Here is a 24,070-nt window from a genome sequence, read left to right as displayed (position 1 = left end):
GTTGGGAGGGGCTCGGGATGGGGGTGGGGAGGTTAGTTCAAGGTGAATGAGTTACAATTCTGGGTGCTGCTTATTGAAAATGAGGTTTTATTCATGCATCTTAGAGCCTTCCCATCTGAAAGGGGGACCTCACAGATTAACCAAGCGCACCTTCCTATCAGAGACCAGAGATTTTCTGAGATCCCAGCAAGTTAGAGGCCAACCCAGCTGACCCTGTGAGAAGAAGCTTGGTGTAAGTGCCCCCTTCTGCACAGTGGGACGTCCCATGTCGTGCTTCCTGGGGCAGCAGCTAGACCCTGTACTTCCCACTGCCTGAGCCTCTGGTCCCCTCGGAGCTGGGAGTCCAGCTGGCAGTCCATGTGGAGGTTGTCTGCCCCTATGCCTCTCGTGACCTGACAATGCAGATGTGCTTGCTCAATAAGTAGCTGTCAAGCACTTTCATGCTTTTATTCAACAGACATTTCCCTTTTTGTTAATTTGTGAACTTATAAATTAGAGAAAGTACCATTGGATTTGGATTTCTGGTGCAGGCTTCTCTGGGAATTTATAAATGCCTCCGGCCACTCCAGGGTGCAGTTGCAGGCCCTTGGTGACTTGGAGGATTCCTGATGTCTGAGAGACAGTGGGGTTTGTCACTCCTGCCTCGGAGAACCTGGGGTTACTTGGACAGCAGGCCAGAGGCATCCCTTGCGGCATCTGTTTCTGAGAGAGAGAGAGAGAGAGAGAGAGAGAGAAGGAGGGAGGCAGAGAGAGAGGGCAAGAGAGGACAAGAGGTGGAGAGAGGGAGAGGTGTTCAGTTCAGGGGTGGACGCTGCGTCCTGGCAGGCCGTGTGGACTCTAATAATGTGTAATGTGCATCCCCAGGAGTGAGACCAGGGCCCTCCCAGCCCTTTGTATCTGCACTTCATGAAATAAAACTAGGGCAACTGTTTGCTGAGTTCCAAGTTTGCTCCAGGCCCTGAGTGTAGGGATTTCCATGTTTCCTCATTTAAACCACCCACCAACTCTGGGAGATTATGTAGCCCCTTTTTCAGGTGAGGGGAGCCAGGGTGCAGAGAGGTTAAGTGACTTGTTGAAGGACCTTCATGTTAGTAAATGAGATTTGGACCCAGGCCTGTCCGACTCCAAACCCATGCTCTGTCTCCTGCGTCGTGCTGCCTGGGGCCTTTAGCTTTACTTATCCTGAAAGTGGACATCAGACGGCCATCTGCCATCTCGCAGACTCTGCCTGAGCCAAGGTCCAGTGAGCCTCCTCCCTCCAGTGACCCCTCTGCAGCCCAGGGTTGCCAGGAGACCGGTGGGGCCTACTTTTCTCACGTGCAGTGTCCAGTGCCACAAGTTTAGCAGTGCATTTGGAGTTGAGGGACCTGGGGAGGAGGCCCAGCTCTGCCCTTCACCACAAGACTTCAAGCAAATGACTTTCGCTCTCTGGGCTTTGCTCTCCCCATCCGTAAAATAGAGGTAATAATAGCACCCACCTCGTGAGGAGATACTGCACATCAACACTCCCCAGACTCACTTCCCAGGGCTGGGCGGTGAGAAGCCTCACCCAGGAGCCCTCGGGGCAAGGTCTGTGTCCTGCTTTGGGGAACAGCTGCATCCCAACAGAGACGGCAAGGTTCTAGGAGAGACAGCAGTTGGAACACCCAGCCTCTAGTAGCCGGGCAGGTGACTTCCCCTCTCTGGGCCTCTGCCTCCTGTCACTCCAGTGGCTGCTCCTCAGCGTGACCTCCAAGGCCTCTTGTGTCCCGGCGTTCCAAGAAGGTGCCTTGGCTCTTTGAGGGTAGGAGGGCTGGTGTCAGGCACTGCTGAATCCTCGAGAGCCTGTAATTAGAGCTGCCTATTTAGGGACACAGCAAATGTCTTATTAATTATAAAGAAAGGAAGCAGACGGATTGTTTAATCATTGTCCTTGCTGAAAGGTTATGCAATTAACTGTATAAATATTCATTCAGAATTCAAGCAGCTGCCTGCTGCACTGGGGTATGCAGAACCAGGCCCCCGGAGATGGTGTGGACAGGTCAAGGGCCATTTCAGTCACCTGGGCTTTTGGGCGGAGAGCTTGGGGCTGGTTCTGGGCCACTTCTCTACCCACAGGAGCAGGAGGGGTTTGATGGAAAAGGGCAGGGTTTTTAGTCAAAGGAACTGGGACTCTGCCCCTCACTGCTGTGCATTTTGGGACAGTTACTTGGTCTCGCTGAGCCTCAGTTTCCTTATCTGTAAAATGGAGTGCTTACCTGCAGGACCACTGCCCTGCTTCATTCCAGGGGTGCCACTGACATGATGATCTTTGTGAATGGTGCCCCTGGAGTTTGCACTCACAGCCTGCAGGGCCTGCTTACCTGGCAGGATGAGGGTCAGGATGACATGGGAAAATATCAACTCCTCAGAGTGAAGCAGCCTGACCCACTGTAGGTGCTCAGTAAATGTGGCTCCCTGCCAACTCCTCTGTTTCCTAAGGCCTGGCGCAGGGATATATGGCTGCCTTGTCCCTCCATCCCATGGTTCCCTCAGGGGCTTGCAAACATACAGAACCTCCTCTATCACTTTTCTGGGAGTGAATTTAAGAGATGAAATATCCTATATCTTTTAGACTTGTAGAATGATAACTCAGGGGTTCTCAAATAGGGTGCATGAGAATCACCAGGGGAGGTGGAGTGGGGGGAGTTGGCTAAAATGCCTGGGCTCTGCCCTCGAAGTTTGGATTCAGTCTAGAGTGAGCTGAAGCCAAAGAACCTGCACTTCTGACGGCCCTCACACACCCACCCCTTAGTCAGGACTCTAGGACACGCTGGTCGCTGCAGCCCCCTCGTGTTCTGTTGGGCCCAGAGCGGGAAGTGCTTTCTCAGGTCCTGCAGTGCGTGGGTGATGGAGGTGCTCTGGGCCCCTCTCCTAACTCCCAGGCCCCTCACCACCCTACACTACCGCCCCGAGGAGGCCTTTGTAAAGGGTCTTTGAGTGTCAGTGCTTTCCAGGGCTCTACACGACAGTATTTGTAAAGGGAAATTTCTGTAAAATGAATCCTATGAATCCCGTATTCCCAACAGGTCGCCTTATATTTGTGAAATGTATTCCTAGGGATAACTTTGGGGTCCACAGTAAGGGGTCTGAGGTACTCCTCTCCCACAGCGTAGTAGTGTCTGGGGGCCTTGACTCAGATACCAGCTCCCAACCCCACCTTGTCTGTGCCCTTTTCTCCATCTCTTGTGGCCTCTCACCCCAGCTATGGAAGTAAGAGGAAGAAAAACTGGTCTGAGATCAGAGAGAAAAACTGAGGGTAAGGCACCAGTAACCTGCCACCTGCAGGGTGCAGTGGACTGTGCCCGGTCTCTGGCATCAGACAGAGCTGACTGCATCCTCACTCGGCTCTTTACAGCTGTGTGACTAGGACCTGGTGATGGGTGCCATGTCTGGTACACAGCAGTGTTCAATAGCTGCTCACTGAGGGAATAAACAAGTCCTCAGCTGCTCCGCGTGGAGAGTAATAGTAGGTATCATTGGTGAGCACTGGCTGGGCGTTCTAAGTGCTTTACAGACATTAACGTAGGTGTCGTAACAATCCTGTGGGATAGGGAATAGTATTGTCCCCACTTTATGGGCACAGAGATAAGGATTGCTGGCCAAGGTAGATAGCCAGTGAGTGACCGAGCTGAACCCGGGCAGCCAAGCTCCAGAGCCCATGGCCTCGACCTTCGTGCTGGAGGCCCTGACATAATCTTCACCCTGCTGGGTTGTTGTAAAGATTAAGTGGAAGTGTCTAGCACTGTGCCTGGCACATCCTGGAGACCACTGAGTTCGGCCTCATGTACACCCTGAAAGGCAGAGGGAGCCAGCCACGGAGGTCTGAGATATATCTGCCTCAGCTGGGTCTGTCACGTGGGCCATTCTGGGACACTCAAGATGAGAGCCATTCCCAGGCCTGATCAGGGTTCTCATTCTTTCTTCCAAATTGAGAATCAACCCTGGGGCTTCGAGCCCCTGATTGAGTCAGCCTCTGATTGCAGCTGCAGTAATTATCGCTATGTGGTCCCGCTGGGCCCTGCCACTCAGCGGCCGCTCTCAGCAGCGGCCTCAGCACCGTCGCCGGGGTGGGGGGGCTTGGAGGGAGCTGTTGGGGCCTTGGTGAGCCCTTCACATCTGCAGGTTCAGATCATGGAGTCACTGATCTGGAAGGCAAACTGAGGCCCACATGGGGCATATCTCACCCAAGGGCACACAGCTGGAAATGGCAGAGACTTATGCAGGGCAAGGCGGCTCCACATTGCTGGAGCCTTAAAGGGAAGGCTTGGAAGGGTGGAAGGTCGGGCCGGTGAGGCAGGCGGGGGTTGGCTGGATCAAGGAGGGCCTTGAGGGCCAGGGGCCAGGGGGCCATGAAAGGGTGTTACGCAGGGCAGTGGTGGGGTCAGTTACAGGATTCAGGAAGTCTTAGGGGAAGACAGGGGCTTCTCCTCAGACGAAGAAACTGAGACATGGGGCAGGAAGGCCGTGGTGGATTCCCAGGGCCTCGGGCCAGGTGGCTGAAGCCAGGCAGTAGGACCGGTTGGCACCATGCCCTGTGTCCCCCGCGGCTAAGCCATGCACGTGTGTCTGTCTCCACAGCCAAGCAGGTGTGTCCCGCAGAGAAGCTGAGCTGTGGACCCACCAGCCACAAGTGTGTGCCCGCTTCGTGGCGCTGTGATGGGGAGAAGGACTGCGAGAGTGGAGTGGACGAGGACGGCTGTGCCACCTGTGAGTCCGGGGTCAGGTCCCCAGGGTTTGCCAAGCACAGTCAGGCAGCCTCGGGGAGCAGTGGCCGCTTGTGGGGAGGGGCCAGGTTCTCCAGGGGGCTTGGCAGGTGGAGAGGAAAAGGTAACGGTCAGGACACTAGTAATGGCCGGGCACTTTGGAGAGACATTCTTTTTCATCCTCACAACCACCTCACGAACAGCCATTATCATTCCCCATTTGTGGGTGAGGAAACTGAGGCTCAGACGAGCGAGGAAAAGTGCCCACGGCTGAGTGATGGAACTGAGATTCAAATTCAGGCCTGGACCGCAAAATCCATGCGTTCTTAAACCACGCCTGCCTGACATCTGCTCATCCATTCCATACGTCTGTACTGATCTCTGAGCAAGGGCAGAGAGACCAGGGTGGGGACCGTAGTGAGAGACGGTGCTGGCCCGGGCCAGGGCACTGGCAGTGTCGGGGGTGGGGAGGGGGACAGATTCCTGAGGTGGGAAGGAGGACTGTTGCTAAAATCTCAGATTTGAGCCCCGGCGCCATAGGGCAGGAAGACATTCCCAGCAGCCTCGGCAGGGACAGATGGAAGTGGTCACTGGGGCAGTTCCACATCACTGAGCTTCAAACACAGGGATTATCTCCTTCCCAGGGAGCGGGCCAGCAGGGCCTGGGCCAGTGGGGAGCACAACCCGACCGTGCATGTTTCATATTTGATGGGCACCTACTGTGTGCCAGGCCCGGAGCCAGGCTCCGAAAGGGCCGATAAGGTGACTGCTACAGAGTCCTCCCTCTGGGAGCTCATGACTAACGGGGTAGACAGACTGGCTATCATTACTAGGCTGTGAGGCTGGGCTGAGATCTGGGCGATCCCTTGGGGGCTTTTGCCAAGCACTTGCCCACCACTGTCTCCCACCCCCTTCCTTCGTCAGCTTCTGTATTTCATCCTATCCATCCTTCCTGGCCCAGGGGAATGCCATCTCCTCTGGGGGCTTCTGAGTCACAGCACTCTAGGATTCTGAGTCTGGAGTTTGGATATGTCTGAAGCCGGAAGCATCTGGTTATGGGGGCAGATCCTGGCTGGGGCCAGCAGTTTCAAAGCCCCATTGATGGCATTGGCTCATTTCTTCAGCTGTGATAATATTGTGGGGCCTCACTGGCCAGTGAGAATCCTCTTCCCTCCCCTCCCCCCTGAAAATCAGATGTTTCCTCAGTCATCAAGGCCATCAGCCACTACTGCAGGGGGTAGGAGTAGCTCTAACAAGGGCATGTTGTGGCAGGACTGTTTCCTGTTAATTATAGGAGATAGTGGTGTTCGAAGGTCCTGTGGGGCTGCTCTGCTTCAGCTCCCAACCACCGGGGGAAACAAAAAGAATTCTCCCTTCTCTCATCCCTCAGAGCTTCTTCCATTCGTGAATGCTGGGCGTGGGGTGTCCCTGGGCACAGGCCTGAGGATATAGATCTTCAAGGTGCTGTCAGCTTCGAAATCTTGGAGCGAACTCAGGATAAAGATAGCACTTCTTCTCAGAACTCTGATCATAATGAGTCCTCTCTCCCTGTCTGGACAGGAAGGAGGGGAGCTAATCTAGGCATAAGCTTAATCTTGAGGGGCAGACATCACAGGGTAGGGTGTGCTTTTCCCACCAATGCCCCAACATCCCAAAAGCCCAGAAAGGGAAAAAAAAATGCATCTGTCAGAAACTTGGTAGCGCTGTCAGCAACACATGACACGAGCTGCCTAAATTGTGAAACTGAAGACATCGTTCTCTTTTATGTTCCCTAACGATGAGAAAGGACTTTTTCCCACCGGAAAATAAAAACACAGGCTCTTGGCGCCCCCACGTGGAGAGATCTGGTGCTGCCACCACCGAGTTAACCTGTGGCCACAGCTCCTGCATCCACACCCTGCCTGGGCCCCCAGGCCTGTTCTTGACCTCTGTGTAAGGAATGAAGGAGGGAAGGAGGCCAGGTCGCTGCTCTAGAAACAGCCTACACTGCAGGATGGGAGGAAAACCAGAAAGCTGAGATGAGTCAGAGTAGGAAGTAAGAGCCCCAAACCTGAGTTCTGGTTCCCTCATCACCATGGACTGACTGTGTGACCCTGGGCAAACTGCTCCTCTCTCTGGGGCTCAGTTTCCCCATCTGTAAACTGGTAGTTGGGCTGGTGGTCACTAAGGCTCTCCCAGCCTCTGAGCTCAGAGCAGCCCACCAGAGAGGGGAAGCCCAGGGCCTCAGGCAGGGCCAGTGACCTGTGCCCTTAACTACTGCACATCCCTAAATTACTCCTCACACCTGGGCGTTCCAGCCTCCGTCCACACCACACCCACTCACTGCAGGGAGCTCCTCTGTGCCAGGCCTTCAGAACAAAAGTGGATCAGTCTCAGAGCCCACCCCCATGCAGTCTGTGGTCATGGGGCAGACAGAGAAGGACACAAGACCCAGACACCTGAGCAGGCTGTGAAGGGCACCAGAAAGGAGAGTGGAGGTGGGTGGAAACTTGCCAAGCAGGGGAGCACGAAGTGTGTTATGAAAGAGGTAGAATTTGGGCCCTTGAAGGATGCGAACTCATCATTGCGATATACAGAGACAGTGGTGGGCAACAGATGGGCGCCCAGCAGATGGAACAGCTTGGGCAAAGGCCAGGAGGTGGGAAAGTGTACAAATGGTCCAGTGTGTGACGTGAAGCTGGAGCATGTGCGGGAGTGAGGTGATGGGGCAGAGCAGTAGCTCCATGCTAGTGGCCTTGGATGCTAGGCCAAGGGACTTAGGATAGTTCTGGGCAAACTGGGGAGGGGGAGGGACCTGAGCTGTGTTGTAAAGAAGCAGGTCCAGACCTTGTTTCCTGGAAGGGTCAGTGTCATGTTACATATCATTTCCTGAGAACATCACAAAGCCCTTCAAGACAGGGTGTGTTCTGCAGCCTTAGAGACTCTCCTAGTCCCACCATCCTGCTGGGAGCAGCACAAGAATTCCTACTCCCAGTGAGGCTGGGGAGGTTCAGGGAGGCAAGTGTGCTGCCCCAGGTCGCCCAGCATGACCCTGGCAGGACCCGGATTGGAGGCCCCCTTTGCTGTCCCCTGTTCGGCCCCCCAGCCGGGCTCATTCTGGCCCATGGGTGAGGGTCAGGGCCCCTGTAGCAGGACCAGCGGGCCGGGGCGCCGGGGATGGGGTCCGGCGGGCCGACCGGCTCTCTGTCCCGCGCAGTGTGCGCCCCGCACGAGTTCCAGTGCAGTAACCGCTCTTGCCTGGCCGCCGTGTTCGTGTGCGACGGCGACGACGACTGTGGCGACGGCAGCGACGAGCGTGGCTGCGCCGACCCGGCCTGCGGGCCCCGCGAGTTCCGCTGCGGCGGCGGCGGCGGCGACGGCGGCGCCTGCATCCCCGAGCGCTGGGTCTGTGACCGCCAGTTCGACTGCGAGGACCGCTCGGACGAGGCGGCCGAGCTCTGCGGCCGCGCGGGCCCCAGGGCCACGTCCGCGCCCGCCACCTGCGCCGCTGCCGCCCAGTTCGCCTGCCGCAGCGGCGAGTGCGTGCACCTGGGCTGGCGCTGCGACGGCGACCGCGACTGCAAGGACAAGTCGGACGAGGCCGACTGCCGTAAGCCACCTCCCCTCCGTATCGCCCAGAGCCGCGGGTGCGCGACTGTTCGCGGAGGGGCCGCGTCTCCTCGCCCTAATTTATTTATTTATTTATTTTTGGCTGTGTTGGGTCTTCGCTTCTGTGCGAGGGCTTTCTCCAGTTGCGGCGAGCGGGGGCCACTCTTCATCGCGGTGCGCGGGCCTCTCACTATCGCGGCCTCTCTTGTTGCGGAGCATAGGCTCCAGACGCGCAAGCTCAGTAGTTGTAGGCTCAGGGGCTTAGTTGCTCCGTGGCATGTGGGATCTTCCCAGACCAGGGCTCGAACCCATGTCCCCTGCATTGGCAGGCAGATTCTTAACCACTGCGCCACCTCTCCTTGCTCTACTCTGATCCTAGTAATGTTTTAACGGTGGCAACAGGACTTGGGAAAAGTGAAGTGACTTGTGTGAGGTCACGTGGCTGCTAAGCTGCGGAGCTCAGGGTCTTCACAGGTACCTGTGACCTTCAGTAATGCTCCCCCCCACCCCATACCTCCCATCCCTGCCCTTCCCTGCCCCAAGCAGTCACCCAGTGGTTCCAATGCCAGACACCTTGGTACACTTAGGAAGCCCCCCACCCTGCCTACCTGCTGGGCCTGCTCATCCTTCAAGGCCTCGCCCAGATTCCTCTGATGGACCCAGCTGGGCTGCATCTCTCCCCAGAGCTGCTGCAGGTCCCTGGCGCCCTCTCTTACAGCACATCCACACCGTGATGCCCTCGTTGCTCGCCCCTCAGCCCCACTGTGCACCCTTGAGCTCCTAGAGGATGGGGAGGCTCTTAGTAATCTCTGTGTTCCCCACCCCTGCACAGCACCGCACACACACTGGGCGCTCAGGAGGGGTTTGCTGAAGGGATGAGGTCGTTAAGTAATGAGCACGGAGACGCCAAAGAAGACCACGTGTCTGTTTGGAGGGGTGGCCCTGGGGAGAGACGGTGGAGTGGGAAACAGGAGACCTGAGTTGTAGTCCTGCCTTTGCCAGCCAGAGTGCTGTGTGACCCTGGGTGAGGCCTTCCCCCTCTCTGAGCTTCAGTCTCCCCATTCTGTGCCTTGGCCAGGTGTCCTCCAAAGACTCCCAAGCTCAGCGACCGGTTCTGTTTTTGCCAGGGGTGGATATGGAGTGGGGGTGAGGGTGGAGGTTGGGGGAGGAGAGCCGTCCCAGCACCACAACGGCCCTGACTCTCTCCCCTTGCCCTCTCCTGGCAGCACTGGGCACCTGCCGTGGAGACGAGTTCCAGTGTGGGGATGGGACTTGTGTCCCTGCCGTCAAGCGCTGCAACCAGGAACAGGACTGTCCAGACAGGAGTGATGAAGCTGGCTGCCTGCAGGGTGCGTGTGGTCAGCGGCAAAAGGGCAGCATCCTCTGAGGCGAATGCCTGAGCTCCTCCCCCTGGCTCCGTAGAGAGCAGCGAGGGAGACATCACCCCTTGGTCCCTAAGATGCATCTTCCCTCAGAGCATTACTTGCCCCTAAACCACCCAGATCCCCTTCCTGGGGTCCTAGTGGCACTAGACCTGGATTTTTAAGAACTTTGCAAAAGCTGAAAGAGGCCTAGGGGGAGGGGACATGAAGGCACTGCAGGAAGTTCAGCCCCCACCATTTGTCCACATCTAGGCCTCCAAACAGCCTCCCTCACTGGTTCCCAGACTGAGCAGAGGCTGAGTCCCGCTTCCCAGGGAGCCCCCTTAATTCTCAGATGGCTCTGCGGTCATCACCCTGCAGCAGCAGCAGGGACCCTGACCCACTGGTCATCTGGAGAAATGGATCAGTGATTGGGCAGTGAGGTGGCCTCCTCTGTCTAGGACACTTGGAGCATAGGTCCCCCTCAGGAGATGGTCAGTGCAGCCGCCAGGGTCTCTGTAGAGCTGCTGCTTTTCCCTCCAAGTTCCCTAATACTGACAGATCAGACACAGACCCCCATGCCCTGCCCATCTAGATGATGCTTGGGTATCCCGATTATCCCTGGGGTCCTGTCCTTCTGTGAGCAGAGCTCCCACTGGCCCTGTATTCAGCTGTCTGTCCTGGGTCACTTTCTGGAGACCAGCAGGGGCTGGGGCTGGAGCTCTTCTCACCTCCCATGGGCCCAGCCCACCCCAGCCCTCCCTGCCCAAGGTCTCACAGGTGCTGTCCACTCTCTTGTCCGGCCCGACAGAGTCAACATGTGAGGGTCCCCGCAGATTTCAGTGTAAGAGTGGCGAGTGCGTGGACGGCGGGAAAGTGTGTGATGCTCAGAGGGACTGCCGGGACTGGTCAGATGAGCCTCTGAAAGAGTGTGGTACAGTACCTGTCTCCGCCCCACTGCTGGACTAACCCTCCCTGCCACGCCCCCTCCTGGCCCTCGGCCCTCGGCCCTCAGCCCTCGCCTGCCCCTCTGCACACGTTCTGATCTGACCCTCTCTCTGGACTCGTGTGCTGTCCCGTGGTCTCAGACGGGGCTCTTTGCCTTTGGGGCCTCTTGTTCTGCTACTCTGCAAATCGAAGGGCCTTTCCTTTCCAGATGCTCAGAAATTATGCTTCCTCTCACAAATGCAGCCTCTCCTCACTTCTTGCAGATTCAGACCTCTGAGTGTGTGCTCACTCTGGAACTTTCTCTCTTCCTCGTTATTTTTGCCCTGCCGACCTAGCCAGGGCGCTGGCCTCCGAGGCCTTCCAGCCCCCTGCAGGAGACCCTGCAGAGGAAGAGGTGGGGAACAGCAGGCAGTGGGCAGACGAGGCACATCTGAAGGCCACTGGGCTCAGGCCAGGCCCGGATGAGCATAGGGCAGACCCAGCAGCAGAGGGTGGCACCATCCTGAGCCCTGAGGAGCTTTCTGGGAGACCAGACTCACAGGCTGGACATGAGTTAGGAGTGGAAAGATGGCCAGAGCTGTAGGGGGTGGGTTCCAGGCTAAAAAGAACAGGAGAGTCTGGACTGTAGGTGGGCGGGCATCCTAGAGAGCACGCAGGAAACCCAGCGTGGGCTCCAGGAAGGTTCATTTCTGAGGTCAGGGGACAGAGAATCCCTTGGGGGACAGAGCCTAGGTCAGACCCTCCCTCCCCTACCCTCCTGGCAGACCCTTTTCCACCCAGTTCCTCCCCTCCTGGGCCCTCAGGGGAGCCTCATCCCCTGGAGCTCCCTGGAATAGCACGTTTCTGCCCCTATTGAAGATTAAGAAATTGATTTCGGAAGGAAGAGTAGCTGGGTGAAGGTCACTTGGCCTTCACCTGAGCTTGCAGGTGACAGACTCCCCCCAGGCCCTGCCATGGGAAGTCCCAGAAGAAGGAAGTTATGGAAAAGAGGATAAGGAAGCAGGAGCAGCTGAGCCTAGCCACCGCCCCCCGCCCTCTACCCACAGACTACTAACCTGCTAAACTCTCTTCTCTCTTGTCTTTTGCATGACACACCAAAGAGGCGTATGTACGCATGTGTTTGTGTCTCTGTGCTGGTGAGAGGCCAGTGTCTGTACCCATGGCTCCTTCTCTGAGGAAGGCAAGGGAATTGCATCACGTATCTCTGTGCGGCTCCCACGTCTGTGTGAATGTGCCTGCCTGTGCACGTAAGCTGGTGTGTGTGTGTGCATGCAGGTGTGTGCATGCAGGTGTGTGCATGCAGGTGGGTGTGCGTGCTGGGAGAAGGGCGCTGCCCCTTCCTGCAACAGGGGACCTCCAATGCTCCTCAGGCCTCTCTGGGCCACCTTCCCCTCTCCCCACCCTGCAGGCCCCCCAGCAGAATCACCTCCAGGGTAGGTAGAATTGGGAAGGCCCGGAGGCTCCCCTCAGCCTCTGCCTCAGCGCTGGCCTTCCAGGGAAGGGTTGACGGAGATAGACAGCTCGGGACCCGCTACCCATTCTCTGACCCCGACTCACCTCAGCCCTGGAGGACTCAGTTCCTTGGTCTTTCATCGAAGCCTGAGTCGCGTGGAGCTCTCCCCTCTCCCCTTGCAGAGCCATCCTACACGTGCCCCTCCACCCCGTGCTCGGTAAACACAATGGTTGAGCTGCTGCTCCTGCAGAAGGAGGGGTAGGAAGTGAGTGACGCGTGACTGAGGCCGTGAGTGAGCAGGTGAACAGATGACTGGACAGGAGGGAATAGTATGGTGTCGGAGAGGTCAAGGAGGGCTTGGAGTGACAGAAAGAGTCCTGGAGGGTGGTGCCCTACAGAGACCACCGCAAAGCTACCACAGCTCAGCCCACCCCGAGGGGCTGGGGCTTCCCAGGGCTGGGCCTGGCTGAGTCACCCCCAGGCCCCCGAGTCATGGGGTTGCTATGGTCTTCTTCTTTCAGTTCTGCCAACATCCCAGAGAAACAGGAGGCGGCCCAGGGGTAAAGAGGAGCATTCCCTAAGCATGGCTCAGGCTGGAGGTGGGGCACCACAGCTGTGCATGGCCTGGGGTGGGCAGCTCAGACCAGCTGTGTGCATGGCCCTGGCTGGCCTGGCACAGCTCTGCCTGGCTTGGCTGGAGTGGTGGGGCGTGGGCCTGATGGGCAGAGGGTGGCACGGCACCTTCCCTGGCTGGCAGAATTAACCCTCTGTGGTTCTATAGCCCAGAAGATGCTGTGAGAACTTGGTGAGCCTTGGTCCTGGCCTCCCTGACCTCCGCTAGGACCCTGCCAGGAGGTGGTAAGGGAGTGGAGGATGGGGGAACCAGATGACCTCCTGGCATCCCTTCATCCCTTGCAGCAGTTGGTAATACTGGGACCAGGCCTGTGACTAAGTGTAGGAATAGGGACAGGTGCTGAAATGAGAGGAGGTGAGAAAAATCCACCGTAGTTCATGGTGGGAGAGAACTGACTTAGCAACAGCTCCGTGGAGAAAGAGGCCTGGCAGTCTTAGATAACCACAAGCTCAGTAGCGGGCAGCCCTTGTTGTTCAGACTCCTCTGGGTGGCGGACTAGCTCTGGGCCCTGCCGGAGAAGGACACAGACAGATGGAGTGCATCCAGAGAAAGGCACTTGAATGGCGGGGGACCAGGAATCGGGGCTTTAAAGAGATTCTGAGGGAGCCATTGGACTCTGGCCAACCCCACACAGAGCCAGCTGCCTCAGGGGGGAAGCAGGCTTCCCGAGGCTGGAGGTGTTTAAGCAAGGGCATTTCGGAAGGGATTCTTGGGGTACCTGAGGGTTGGACGTGTTACCTGCGGGCACCTTCAACTCTGAGGTCACGAGGAAGGAGGAGCCATAAGAAATGTGTTTGTGAAAGGAAAGACCTTAGGCAGCCTAGCTGCCTTCAGCCTGGTGGTGGACAGAGCCCTGGCCTGGGAGGCAAAGGACCCGAGTTCTGGTTCCACTGTGTCCTGTCTATGTGACCTGGCCCTCTCTGAGCCTCCTCTTGCCCAGTCACCTGGCCAATGAGGCTGAGGCTCAGTGAGGCTCTGGGGGAAGCTCGCTGCCCTGGGTCTCTGCTTCAGCTCTAGGCCCATCCCTGTCCTGCCCCCACCCCAATCTGAGCTCCTGGACCCTCAGGAACCCACGTCCCTCCCCAGGGCTGAACGAGTGTCTGCACAACAATGGCGGCTGTTCCCACATCTGCACCGACCTCAAGATCGGCTTTGAGTGCACGTGCCCATCGGGCTACCGGCTCCTGGACCAGAAGACCTGTGGTGGTGAGACCCTCCCCAAGCCCCTCAAGGAGGCAGCTCCTCCTGCCAGTTCTGACCTCTGCTTCTCCCCACAGACATTGACGAGTGTGAGGATCCAGACGCCTGCAGCCAGATCTGTGTCAATTACAAGGGCTACTTTAAGTGCGAGTGCCACCCTGGCTACGAGATGGACACCCTGACCAAGAACTGCAAGGCCGTCGGTATGGACACCGCAAGGTGGGGGGCAGGGGAGCAGCTCTGAGGGAGTCCAGGAAGCAGTGTGCTTCACATACGCGAGGAGCAGGTGTGCACACCTGCGTATACACACACAGATGGCAGGTTGCACACACGGTGCTCAGAGTGTAAATATTCAGCACGCACACGATGCATTGCGCATGAACACCACGCAGACACTGCACAGCGCCACCCGGTACAGCCCACAGAGTCTGCACTATCGTGACACACAGTGCCAGACGCGGGCTGGACCGTGCTGGCTACACGCGGCACGGGCAGCCCACACAAAGAGCAGGCCATGTGCAGACCTCACGCTGACCGTCAGGTCAGCCAACGGAATTCACTTGTTTTATTCAGTTTTTTACACTGAACACCTAACATTGTTGTAGGCACTAGGGATTCAGCAGTAAGCAAAACAGACATGAATCCCTGTCTATCCTCATGGGACTTACACTCTAGTTGGTGAGACAGACAAGAAATCAGAAAAATAAATACAGTGCATGGTAGATGGTGATGAGGGTTCAGAAGAAATATAAAGTAGAGAAGTTATAGTTTTTGATAGAGTGGTCAGGAAAGCCGTCACTGAGAAGGTGACATTTGAATAAAGACCTGAAGGAGATGAAGGAGTGAGCCATGCATTACCTGCAGGAACCGAAGGCAGCAGCATGCCTGCTGTGTTCAGATAAGAACGAGGAAGCCAGGGCAACCAGGGCAAGGAGCATAGGAGATGAAGTCCAAGAGGTGACCTGGCGGCAGATCACAAAGGCCTTCGAGACCATTCTAAGGGCTGACTCTTGGTTTCACTGTCAGTAAGGGGGAAGGAAGCCTTTATGGGTTCAGAGTAGAGGGACAGGGTGTGCCTTACATTTTAACTGACTTCCTCTGATGGCTGTGTTGGGAATAGACCGTCGGGGGCAGGGGAGGAAGCGGGGGAACTGCTGCAGAGGTCCTTGCAGTCAGCCAGGAGAGAGGTGACGGTGGCTTGGATCAGGGCCTTGCATGGGAATAATGAGAAGTGGACAGTATGAAAGTATGAATATATTTTGAAGGTCAGGATTTATTTTGAAGCAACAAGATTTGCTTATGAATTAAATGTAGGATGTGAAAGAAAAAAGAGTCAAAGATGACCCCAAGGTTTTTGACGAACTAACTGGAAAAATAGGATTGCTATTTATGGAGTTGGGAAAGTCGGTGAGAAAAGCAGGTTTGGGAGAATATTAGATTGATTTGGACATGTTAAATTTAACAAAACTGTTTAGACATCTAAGCAAAGTATTGTGTAGGCTGTTGGATATATGAACCTGGAATTCAGATGCACGAATATAATACCCATTCTATAGGTTATAACAACACAGCAGCTACAATAATTGACATGTAGCCCGTAAACCCAAAACATATACCACCCAAACTGCACAATGTACAGCACATACATTAGCACATTACATGTAACATGCAACCTGTTCTTACCCCCACATGGGACAGGTGTGACACAGAACAGGGATTACATACGTGCAGTGGAGACAACCTACAATGGCCCATGTATACACAAACCCCTACGTGTGAATATCTAAAGTGCAGTTACACAAAAACTCAAATCATAAACACACAGGGTTCCTGTCACAGTCACAGCTCTCAGTAAAAATCACCTCAAGGTACCCTGTAACTCAGCTCCTGCCCTCAGGAAGGTGAAGTGTCTTTGCTCTCATTTTGAGGTGAGGAAAATCACGGTTTGTCAGTGGCAGAGCTGGGCCTTGAATCCAGCTTTCCTCCTTTCTCCTTGCGCTTAGACCTCTATTTTTCCATGGTATCTGTTTGTCCCACACCTTCCCTGTCACCCCAACCCTGCTTTGAAATAATCTCCATCACTACACACAGGTCGCACACCCAGCCCCAGGCCCCACCTGGCTCTGTGCTGGTCCTACCCTGTCCCCAGGGAGCACAGATGGACAGTGAGGAACCAGGTGGCCTGCAGAAGTGTCAGCTGGAAAACAAGAGGGGAAGAAGGTACAGGCAGCTCCAGGGGCAGGTGTTGCCATTCAGTATTGCAGGTGCCTGCGAGTGGCCCGTTCCATCTGAAAACAGGCTGGAGGAGTGGCGGCCTGTGCAAAGTGCTAGGCCCTCATTGGCCTGGGGGACAGTGACCCTCCCCATGGAGTAGCCAGGAATGTCTAGCTCACTGAAGATCTTCCTAAAATCTAATCCTAAGTCTAAAAATGGGTTTGTGTATACACGGGAAGTTGTGTGTTGTCCCTTTGCACGTATATAATCTGTGTCATATTATACACATCCCACCCCTGCTATTGGCTCAGAATAAAGTGCAAACTCTTCCCCTGGATCACAGGATCCTTTGTGATCTGGTCCCTGCCAGCATCTGCAGATTGATCTCATGCCAATACACTCTGTATAAACTAAAGACTCACAACGACCTCCTTGAATCTCCTCCCTCCAGTCTCACCCCTAGCCCTGAGGTCTGTGCTCCATTCTGCAGCCTCAGTCATCTTTCTAAATCATTTAACGCTCGTGTTGCCCCTTCTTGAACACTGCAGTGGGGCCCAAGCAGAGGAGGTGGCAACTGCTGCGGAGAAATGCATTCTAGGTGGAGGGACAGCTTGAGCGAAGGCCCCGAGGCAGCAAAGCTCTGCCATGGCGAGGTGATGACAGGTAGTCTGGTGGCCGGAATCAAGGTGTTAGCGGGGTGAGTGATGAGGCTGGACAGGGAGTTGGGGTCATGCTGCGGAAGGCCTTCCGTGCAGGCCAGAGGAAATGGGGAGTCATCAAAGATTTGGGGGGAGTTTGTGTCCGATAAAAAGAATAAAAATCCCTCTGTTACGTGTGGTGCTTTGCATCTTATGCTTTTTGTACCCATCATTTCACCTGCTTCTTTAACCTGTGAGGTAGGAGTCCTCACCACTTTTTACAGGAAATGAGGAGTCCCCCAGCAAACCAGTGGCAGAGCCTTGGTCTCCAGATCCCCCGCCTCTTGCACTGACCCTTTCCCTCTCAACCTCCCTGCATGGCAGCTGGCAGAAGCCCGTCCCTAATCTTCACCAACCGTCACGAAGTGCGGAGGATAGACCTGGTGAAGCGGGACTACTCGCGTCTCATCCCCATGCTCAAGAACGTCGTGGCGCTGGACGTCGAAGTTGCCACCAATCGCATCTACTGGTGTGACCTCTCCTACCGCAAGATCTACAGGTGAGTTGAGGCCTGGGTCCTGCAACCAGGCCTGGGGGGCGGGGCTGGGGCCAACAAAGGAGGAGAGGAAGGGTGGCCTCTGCACCCCTTCTGCCTCTATATTTCCCCAGGACAGAGATGGGGCTTAGGAAGGCACGCGGGTTCACAGTGGTTGTGGAACTGCCAGGACTTCTCCACCTGCTGGGACTTCCAGGGCTGAGGGCTTGGATGGGCGAGCAGCTTTGAGCCCCACACGTGGGGGCTTTGACTGGCTTCTGGTGGCCTGATGGGGCAGTGCGAGACACAGGAAATGTTCAGCCAGGGCGGAAAGGAAGCAGCCTCTGGGCTTTGGTAGGGATTTTCAGAGCAGATCACATATATGTGTGTTGGATGCTGGGGACTCAAAGATGACTCAGACCTGGTCCTGCCTGGAGGATCCCACTCAGAGCATAGCGACATCCATTGTGATGATCATGAGGGAAAAGTATAGAGGAGGCCTCTGACCCAATCTGGCGGTCAAGGAAGTCTTCCTGGGTGGCACTACCTGCGGTCCAGCCCTTCACACCACAGTCAGTGGACTCTGGCGCTTGGGAAGGCTCCTCGCACACACAAGGAGGTTCTCTCCTAGGAGCCTCTGCATGCCCAGGCCCCCTTTCTTTGTCCTGAGATCCACTTGGCAGGACTGCCGATGACCAGGCACTGGGCGGGCTGTTGAGCGAATGGTGGATGGATGGATGCTGCTCGCTGACAACTCGATGCCTATCACACCCCAGCACACACAGACACACTCACTCACACTCGCACACCCAGAACCAGCTTGAGCAGTGCCTGTCCAATGGTTGTGACGGAAAGAGGCAGGATTTGATGATGCCCTGGGTATAGAGCTGTGGGAGGAGGAGCCAAAATGAATTCCCAGGTTCATTTTGGGAGTTGCAGTTTCCGGCTTGGGAGGTTTCGTGGACGGTGGTACCGTTCTCTGAGATGGGAGCAGGGGAGGAGTTTCGGGTGGGGGGTAGGCAGTCTGTCTGTGTGGCTGAGAGGAGGGGAATGGGGATGAACAGTTTGGGATGTGTCGAGTTCAAGGTGTCCATGGGACGTCTGACGGGGGCCAGTTGGCTTTATAGTCTGGAACTTAGACAGTTGTCTGGATCAGAGGGTCAGAGCTGTGGATGGCCGTGGGCACTGTGGAACTAATCACCCGAAGAGAGGGTATGTGGAGAGGAAAACCTTGGGAAATAAAGCATTTGGGAGAGAGAAAGCCCTGCTAATTTTGCCTCCTGAGTGTCTGCTGTATTGTGGCCCCTTCTGTCCATTCTTACTGCCTCAGCCCTTCTGCACACCCTCTTCGTCTCTCACCGGGATGCGGTCACAGCCTCCTAACTGGTCTCCCTGCCTTCATTCCCTCCTCCTCCAATCCCTCGCATATTCCGCAGGTGCCACAGTGATCTAAGATGCCTATCTGGCCACGTCCTCCGACCTGTTCAGTTACCCCTCCACAATGAAATCCTGAGCCTTTAGCGTGGCATGCAGACCCCGTCAGGATGTGGCCCCTGCCTACACTTACTTCCTGTCTTACACCCCACCTACCCCACTCCACCCCCACTGGATCTTTCACTGTTCCAGAACACACGCCTCGGCATCTGCACATGCTGTTCCCTCTGCCTTCTGTTCTTTGTGTTCCTGACAAACTGGTCCTTCAGGGCTCAACTACAAGGCCTTCTGCAGCCCTCCAGGGTGATGTAGTCTCCATTTCTCTGCTGCTATAGCCTCTGATACTTTCCGTAATCACAGTGTATTGGTGTAATTATCTGGCTGTAAATTTCTGTCCCTACTAAACTGAGCTCCTCCAGGCCAGAGACTGTGGCTGACTTGAGCCTGTATCCTTACCCTGGTGGCCCAGGGAATGTGTTGAATGGAAATTAGCCAAGTTCCTCTCCAGTGCACTGCTGTGGCCCAGAGGGAAGAGAGAGGGGAAGGGCAGCTCCATATGGGCCCGGGGGTGGCACACCTGCCCATGCCAGCCCTGGTTGCTCCTAGCGCCTACGTGGACAAAGCCAGCGACCCAACAGAGCAGGAGGTCCTCATTGATGAGCAGCTGCACTCTCCAGAGGGCCTGGCAGTGGACTGGGTCCACAAGCACATCTACTGGACCGACTCGGGCAACAAGACCATCTCAGTGGCCACAGTTGATGGCGGACGCCGCTGCACTCTCTTCAGCCGTGACCTCAGTGAGCCCCGGGCCATTGCCGTTGACCCCCTGCAAGGGTGAGTGTTTCCACCCCAAATTGCCCTAGGCGCTCAGTCCTCATGTGTCTGTCACAAGAGCTACCTTGAGGGCTTTGGAAGGCCCTGGGCCACCCAGACACAAGCCACAGGGAAGAAAGTCCATGCGGGCCCCTCAGCTTGTGAACCCCTGACCAAGGGTCCCTTGCACATTGGTCGCCAGGGCGCTCCCAGGACTCTGCCACTCTCTCACCATACCATAGAACCAGAGCATCTCAGAGCCGAGTAGGGCTCTAGAAATTGCCTGATAGATGCTCCTGGGGCAGGAAGTCTTCCCTCAGGCTGCTGTGCGCTGCAGGTGGGCATCTGGCGACTGCTCACACTTCCAGAGACAGGAGCTTGTTACATCTCATACAGCCTGTTTCATTTGGGGGCAGGTCTGCCCATTAGAAAGTATTCTTTTGTTTGTTTCTTTCTCATATTTCCATATCTGCCTCTCTTCGACTTCCTCCATTGGCCTCCGGAGTTACCTGTAGCATGTCTACTCCCTGCCCTGCAGGACAGCCGGCAAGATTGGAGGACTGAGATTACTGGGTCAGCTCTGCTCCAGCCTGCCCACCTCCATCCCCATCCCTGTGGCCCACAGTCTCTGGGCCCCTCACCACCCAGGCTGCCCTGCTCTGGCCATGCCTCCATATCAGGGGTAGGGATTCTGAACAGAGCAGGACTCCCTCCCTCAGTGGGGATGTCCTGAGATGGCATGGTTTTTAAGCGGCTGCATCATATTATGTTTACCAGGATCACCAGCTTCTTCCTACTGCTGTTTCCTTAATTGTTAAGCAAGGATAAGAAAACCCTCTTCTTCCAGTGAGGGCAGCTGGGGGGTGAGGCTGGCCACCTGAGAGGGTGTGCGTGGCCTTGGGAAGTGACCGACAGCTGCCGCTTAATAGGCACGCACAGGTGCATCCAGCACAGTGCCAGGCACTCTGCAGACAACTGAGTCATCTCATTTAACCCCCACCTCAACCCTGTTCTCTGTCTGCTATCACACAGACCTGGGGCTGCACCTGCCATGTCCCCCAAACCATATAGTTACACCCAGCCCATTCCTGGTCCATTGTGGCTCAGTCAGGGTCCCGCCAGGAAACCCACTGCACACTCATTTTAAGATAATTTAAGGCCGGTTAATAAAGGAGCGGGTAAGGTCTAATGAACTATCCTGGACTAGTAACAGGTAACAGGCCTGAGGGGCAGGAGCAGGGAGGGTTACCCAAGTTGGGAAGGAAAGAGCGGGGTAGAGAGGGTCACCTTTAGGGCATTAGCCAGCTGGAGGCACCTTTGTAGGGGGGAGTTAGGGGAATAAACATCCTGACCTCAGTCTCTCCCCTTCCCCCTCCGATATTTTGCTGAATACAACTGGAAGCCAGACGGCTAGGGAGCCCAGCCCATTGATTTGGTTCCCACATGCGCCAGCCTTTTGGTATACAAAGCAGAATGGCAATGGGATTCAAAGTGGCAAATGGAAGGGATCCAGAACAACCAGCCCCCTAGCCTGGAGCCAGCCTTGGCTTGACACCAGGTTTCAGCAGAGGCATTTTGGGGAGGATTAAGCACGCGCGCTTTAGAGTCCAACTTAATTTGAACTTAAATTTGAAGCCTGGCTTTACTACTTATTCACAACGTGATCTTAGGGAAGTCAGCCTCTCTGAGCCACAGTTTACTCATCTGTAAAATGGGACTAATAATTATACCCTCCTGGGGTAATTGTGAGGCTACTTCGTTCAACAAATAGTAAATAAGGCCTATATGCCACACACGAGCTACCTGCCAGGTACAAAATGAGGAGTAAGGCAGATGAGGAGCCTGCCCTCAGTGGATCGTATAGACTAGTGGGGAAAACAGACAGTAAACAAATATGCCACACACCCGCATGCATACGTAAATAACCGATGGTGTGAGCGCGCTGGAAGGAAAAAAACAGGGTGTTTTAAGAGTCAATAACAGGGAGGACCTATTTACATTGAGGGTCAGAGGAAGGTTCTCCACTGAAAAGACGTTCTAAATGGCAAACAAGTGGGGGCAAAGGCTCTGAGAAGGCGTTGGTGCCCTGAAGGATCTAAGAGAAGCCCTGGGGGTGGGTGTGGAGTTTGTAAGGGAACTGGGCAGTGGTGGCAGGAGAGACAGCCAGAGAGGTAGGCAGGGACCTAGTCATGCAGAGCCCTGTCGGATGTGGTAAGGATTTGGGATCTGATTTTAAGGTCAACAGGAGAAACCATCATAAAGTTTAAAAACTGGAGAGTAATAGATCTTAAAAGTTATCACAAGAAAAACAAATTGTAGCTATGGGTGGTGCTGGAGGTTAACTAGCTTCTTGTGGTGCTCATTTTGCAACATCAAATCATTACGTTGTACACCTGAAACTAGTGTTATATGTCAATCATATCTCAATTTTAAAAAACAGGATAATGACAACTTATTTCCATTTTTAGAAGCTCATTTTGCCTGCTCTGTAGGGATTGGATTAGAGGGGCAGTGATTACTGCATTTGTAAGTACATGAGATGAGGCCACTCACCTAGTAAATACTCAATAAATGTTCAAGAAAAAAGAGAGAGAAGCCCTGGACAGAGTTCTAGCTGTGCGGCCCTGGCTAGGTCATCAGCTTTTTCCTCTGTCAACCAGGAAAGTAAGAGGGTTGACAGGGCCCTTCCCTTCCTGCTGTGGCACGCTAGGGCTGTAGCTGGAGCTGCTGAAGTGGGAGAGATGGGCTGACAGGCTGTTCAGCCGAGGTCAGGTGGACTCGGGGAATACAGGCTTCTCCAGGCACTCAGATAAGGCGAAGACCAAGACGCCTGCCAGCGCTAAGGTTTGATGGTTCCCATGAACTTCAGAGGTCTTACCAGTCCCCACTAAGCATAATCTTCAATATTCAGAGGGCCATCGAGCCCTTGTGACCCACACCACCCCAATCACGTCCCCTGACAAGAAGCCCATTGGGTTCTTCTCTCTTCCAGGTTCGTGTATTGGTCTGACTGGGGGTACGAGGCTAAGATCGAGAAGTCTGGGCTCAACGGTATGCACCGGCAGACACTGGTGTCAGACGGTATTGAGTGGCCCAACGGAATCACCCTGGGTGAGCCCTGCCTTCCCTGGTTAGGGGGGCCTGTCCTAGCGCCTGGTGCTGGCCACTGCCTGGAGCTCCATGGGTCTTGTTTCTGTGTCCCCTTATAGTACCAGTGCCTGTGTTTCCTGATGGTTGCCCTGGGCTGGCCTCCTTCTGAGGCCTGGCCTGGAGATGCGGGCAGGGAAGGGGCACAGAGGAGCAGAAATACGGGTTGTGGTCCCAGGCTCACAACCCGATCCCCTTGTCCCTTTTTCCTCCTCAAGATTTGCTGAACCAGCGCTTGTACTGGGTAGACTCCAAGCTGCACCAGCTGTCCAGCATTGACTTCAGCGGAGGCAACAGGAAGATGCTGATTTCCTCCCCTGACGTCCTGAGCCACCCTTTCGGGATAGCTGTGTTTGAGGTGAGCTCCGTGAGGGGAGGCATGGCCCCATCAGGAAGCTGAAGCCTAGGAAAGGCTGTCCAAATAGGACAACTCCCTGAGACTCGTCCAAGTGGAAACAAAGGGACAGGGGAGCCGACTGGCTTGTTTGTACACAATATGCGAGCTGTCTGCAAACAGAGGCTATGCAGCCCGTTGTCCACCTGGCAGCCTTTCCTGTGCTTCCTCCCCAAGGCCCCTCCCTCAGAGCACTTCTCACAGGTAAGTTGCTAGACCAGGTACCCTCAGCACCCAGCACTGTACCCACGTATACAGAAGGTACCCCAATAAAGAAAGGGAAAAGGAATACACATTTCCTTAGTATCATTTACTGCTGGAAATGGCCTGAGAGATGCTATTCAATTCAGCACACTCTCACTGACCTTTGCTGGACCCTGGGGTCATAGAAGTGAATCAGACATCATCCCAGTCCTCAAGAAGCTCACAGGAGGGTGAAGAGTCAAGACCCTCCTGTGTTCTGACCCTAACAACCTTTCTCCTTGGGGAATGAGGAAGCCAGAAGCGACCAAGTTCTCGCACACCCATACCTCTTCCCCAAAACTAACTCTGCCACCAAGGGGAGGGAAAGCAAGGGGACAGTGGCCTGTGGTGGGCATTGGCAATACTTGCTTGGAGCGACATCACCCAGCACAGCTCTGAAACTGTGGGCAAAGCTCCGGCTCCCAAGTCCAGCCTCTGCCTCAAAAGACAGGTGTGTTCAGACACATGTGTTTGTGCTTGTGCGTATATGTGGCATGTATGTGTATGTGCCTGTGTATACATAAATGCGTCTGTTTAAAAATGTGCATTCCTGTATGTGCTAGTGCTTGTGAGTGTAAATATGCATACCAGTACTGAGACAAGTTCATTTTAGGTCCAAGTGTGCCTTTGGGTGTGTAGATGTGCACGTGGGTATGTGTCTAGATCCGTACATGAGGCTGCACGGTTGTACCTGTAAATGCGGATTTGCCTACAGATGCACATTTAGGCTTGTATGGACTAACC

The 24,070-nt window shown here is 55.2% G+C and overlaps 1 protein-coding gene across 13 annotated transcripts in view; it reads left to right on the top strand.

Moving 5' to 3' along the window:
- LRP8 (LDL receptor related protein 8) overlaps positions 1–24,070 on the top strand; it is a 78,132-nt gene that overhangs the window by 39,952 nt on the left and 14,110 nt on the right. For 3 of the 13 annotated variants that reach the window (XM_068539907.1, XM_068539906.1, XM_068539901.1), the window contains exons 4-13: positions 4,600–4,728; positions 7,921–8,313; positions 9,539–9,661; positions 10,485–10,607; positions 13,795–13,914; positions 13,986–14,111; positions 17,145–17,319; positions 19,336–19,563; positions 22,535–22,653; positions 22,908–23,047. In XM_068539907.1, coding sequence (XP_068396008.1) covers positions 4,600–4,728; positions 7,921–8,313; positions 9,539–9,661; positions 10,485–10,607; positions 13,795–13,914; positions 13,986–14,111; positions 17,145–17,319; positions 19,336–19,563; positions 22,535–22,653; positions 22,908–23,047 — 1,676 coding nt within the window. Of the gene's footprint in view, positions 1–4,599; positions 4,729–7,920; positions 8,314–9,538; positions 9,662–10,484; positions 10,608–12,595; positions 12,674–13,794; positions 13,915–13,985; positions 14,112–17,144; positions 17,320–19,335; positions 19,564–22,534; positions 22,654–22,907; positions 23,048–24,070 lie in introns of all 13 variants that reach the window. The other 10 variants (XM_068539909.1, XM_068539908.1, XM_068539905.1 and 7 more) reach the window with 7 other exon arrangements.

This window comes from Eschrichtius robustus, chromosome 3 (assembly GCF_028021215.1).
Source record: "Eschrichtius robustus isolate mEscRob2 chromosome 3, mEscRob2.pri, whole genome shotgun sequence".
Taxonomy (NCBI): Eukaryota; Metazoa; Chordata; class Mammalia; order Artiodactyla; family Eschrichtiidae; genus Eschrichtius; species Eschrichtius robustus.
The sequence above is the reverse complement of the archived record's forward strand: the minus strand, read 5'-3'. Positions and strand labels throughout refer to the sequence as shown.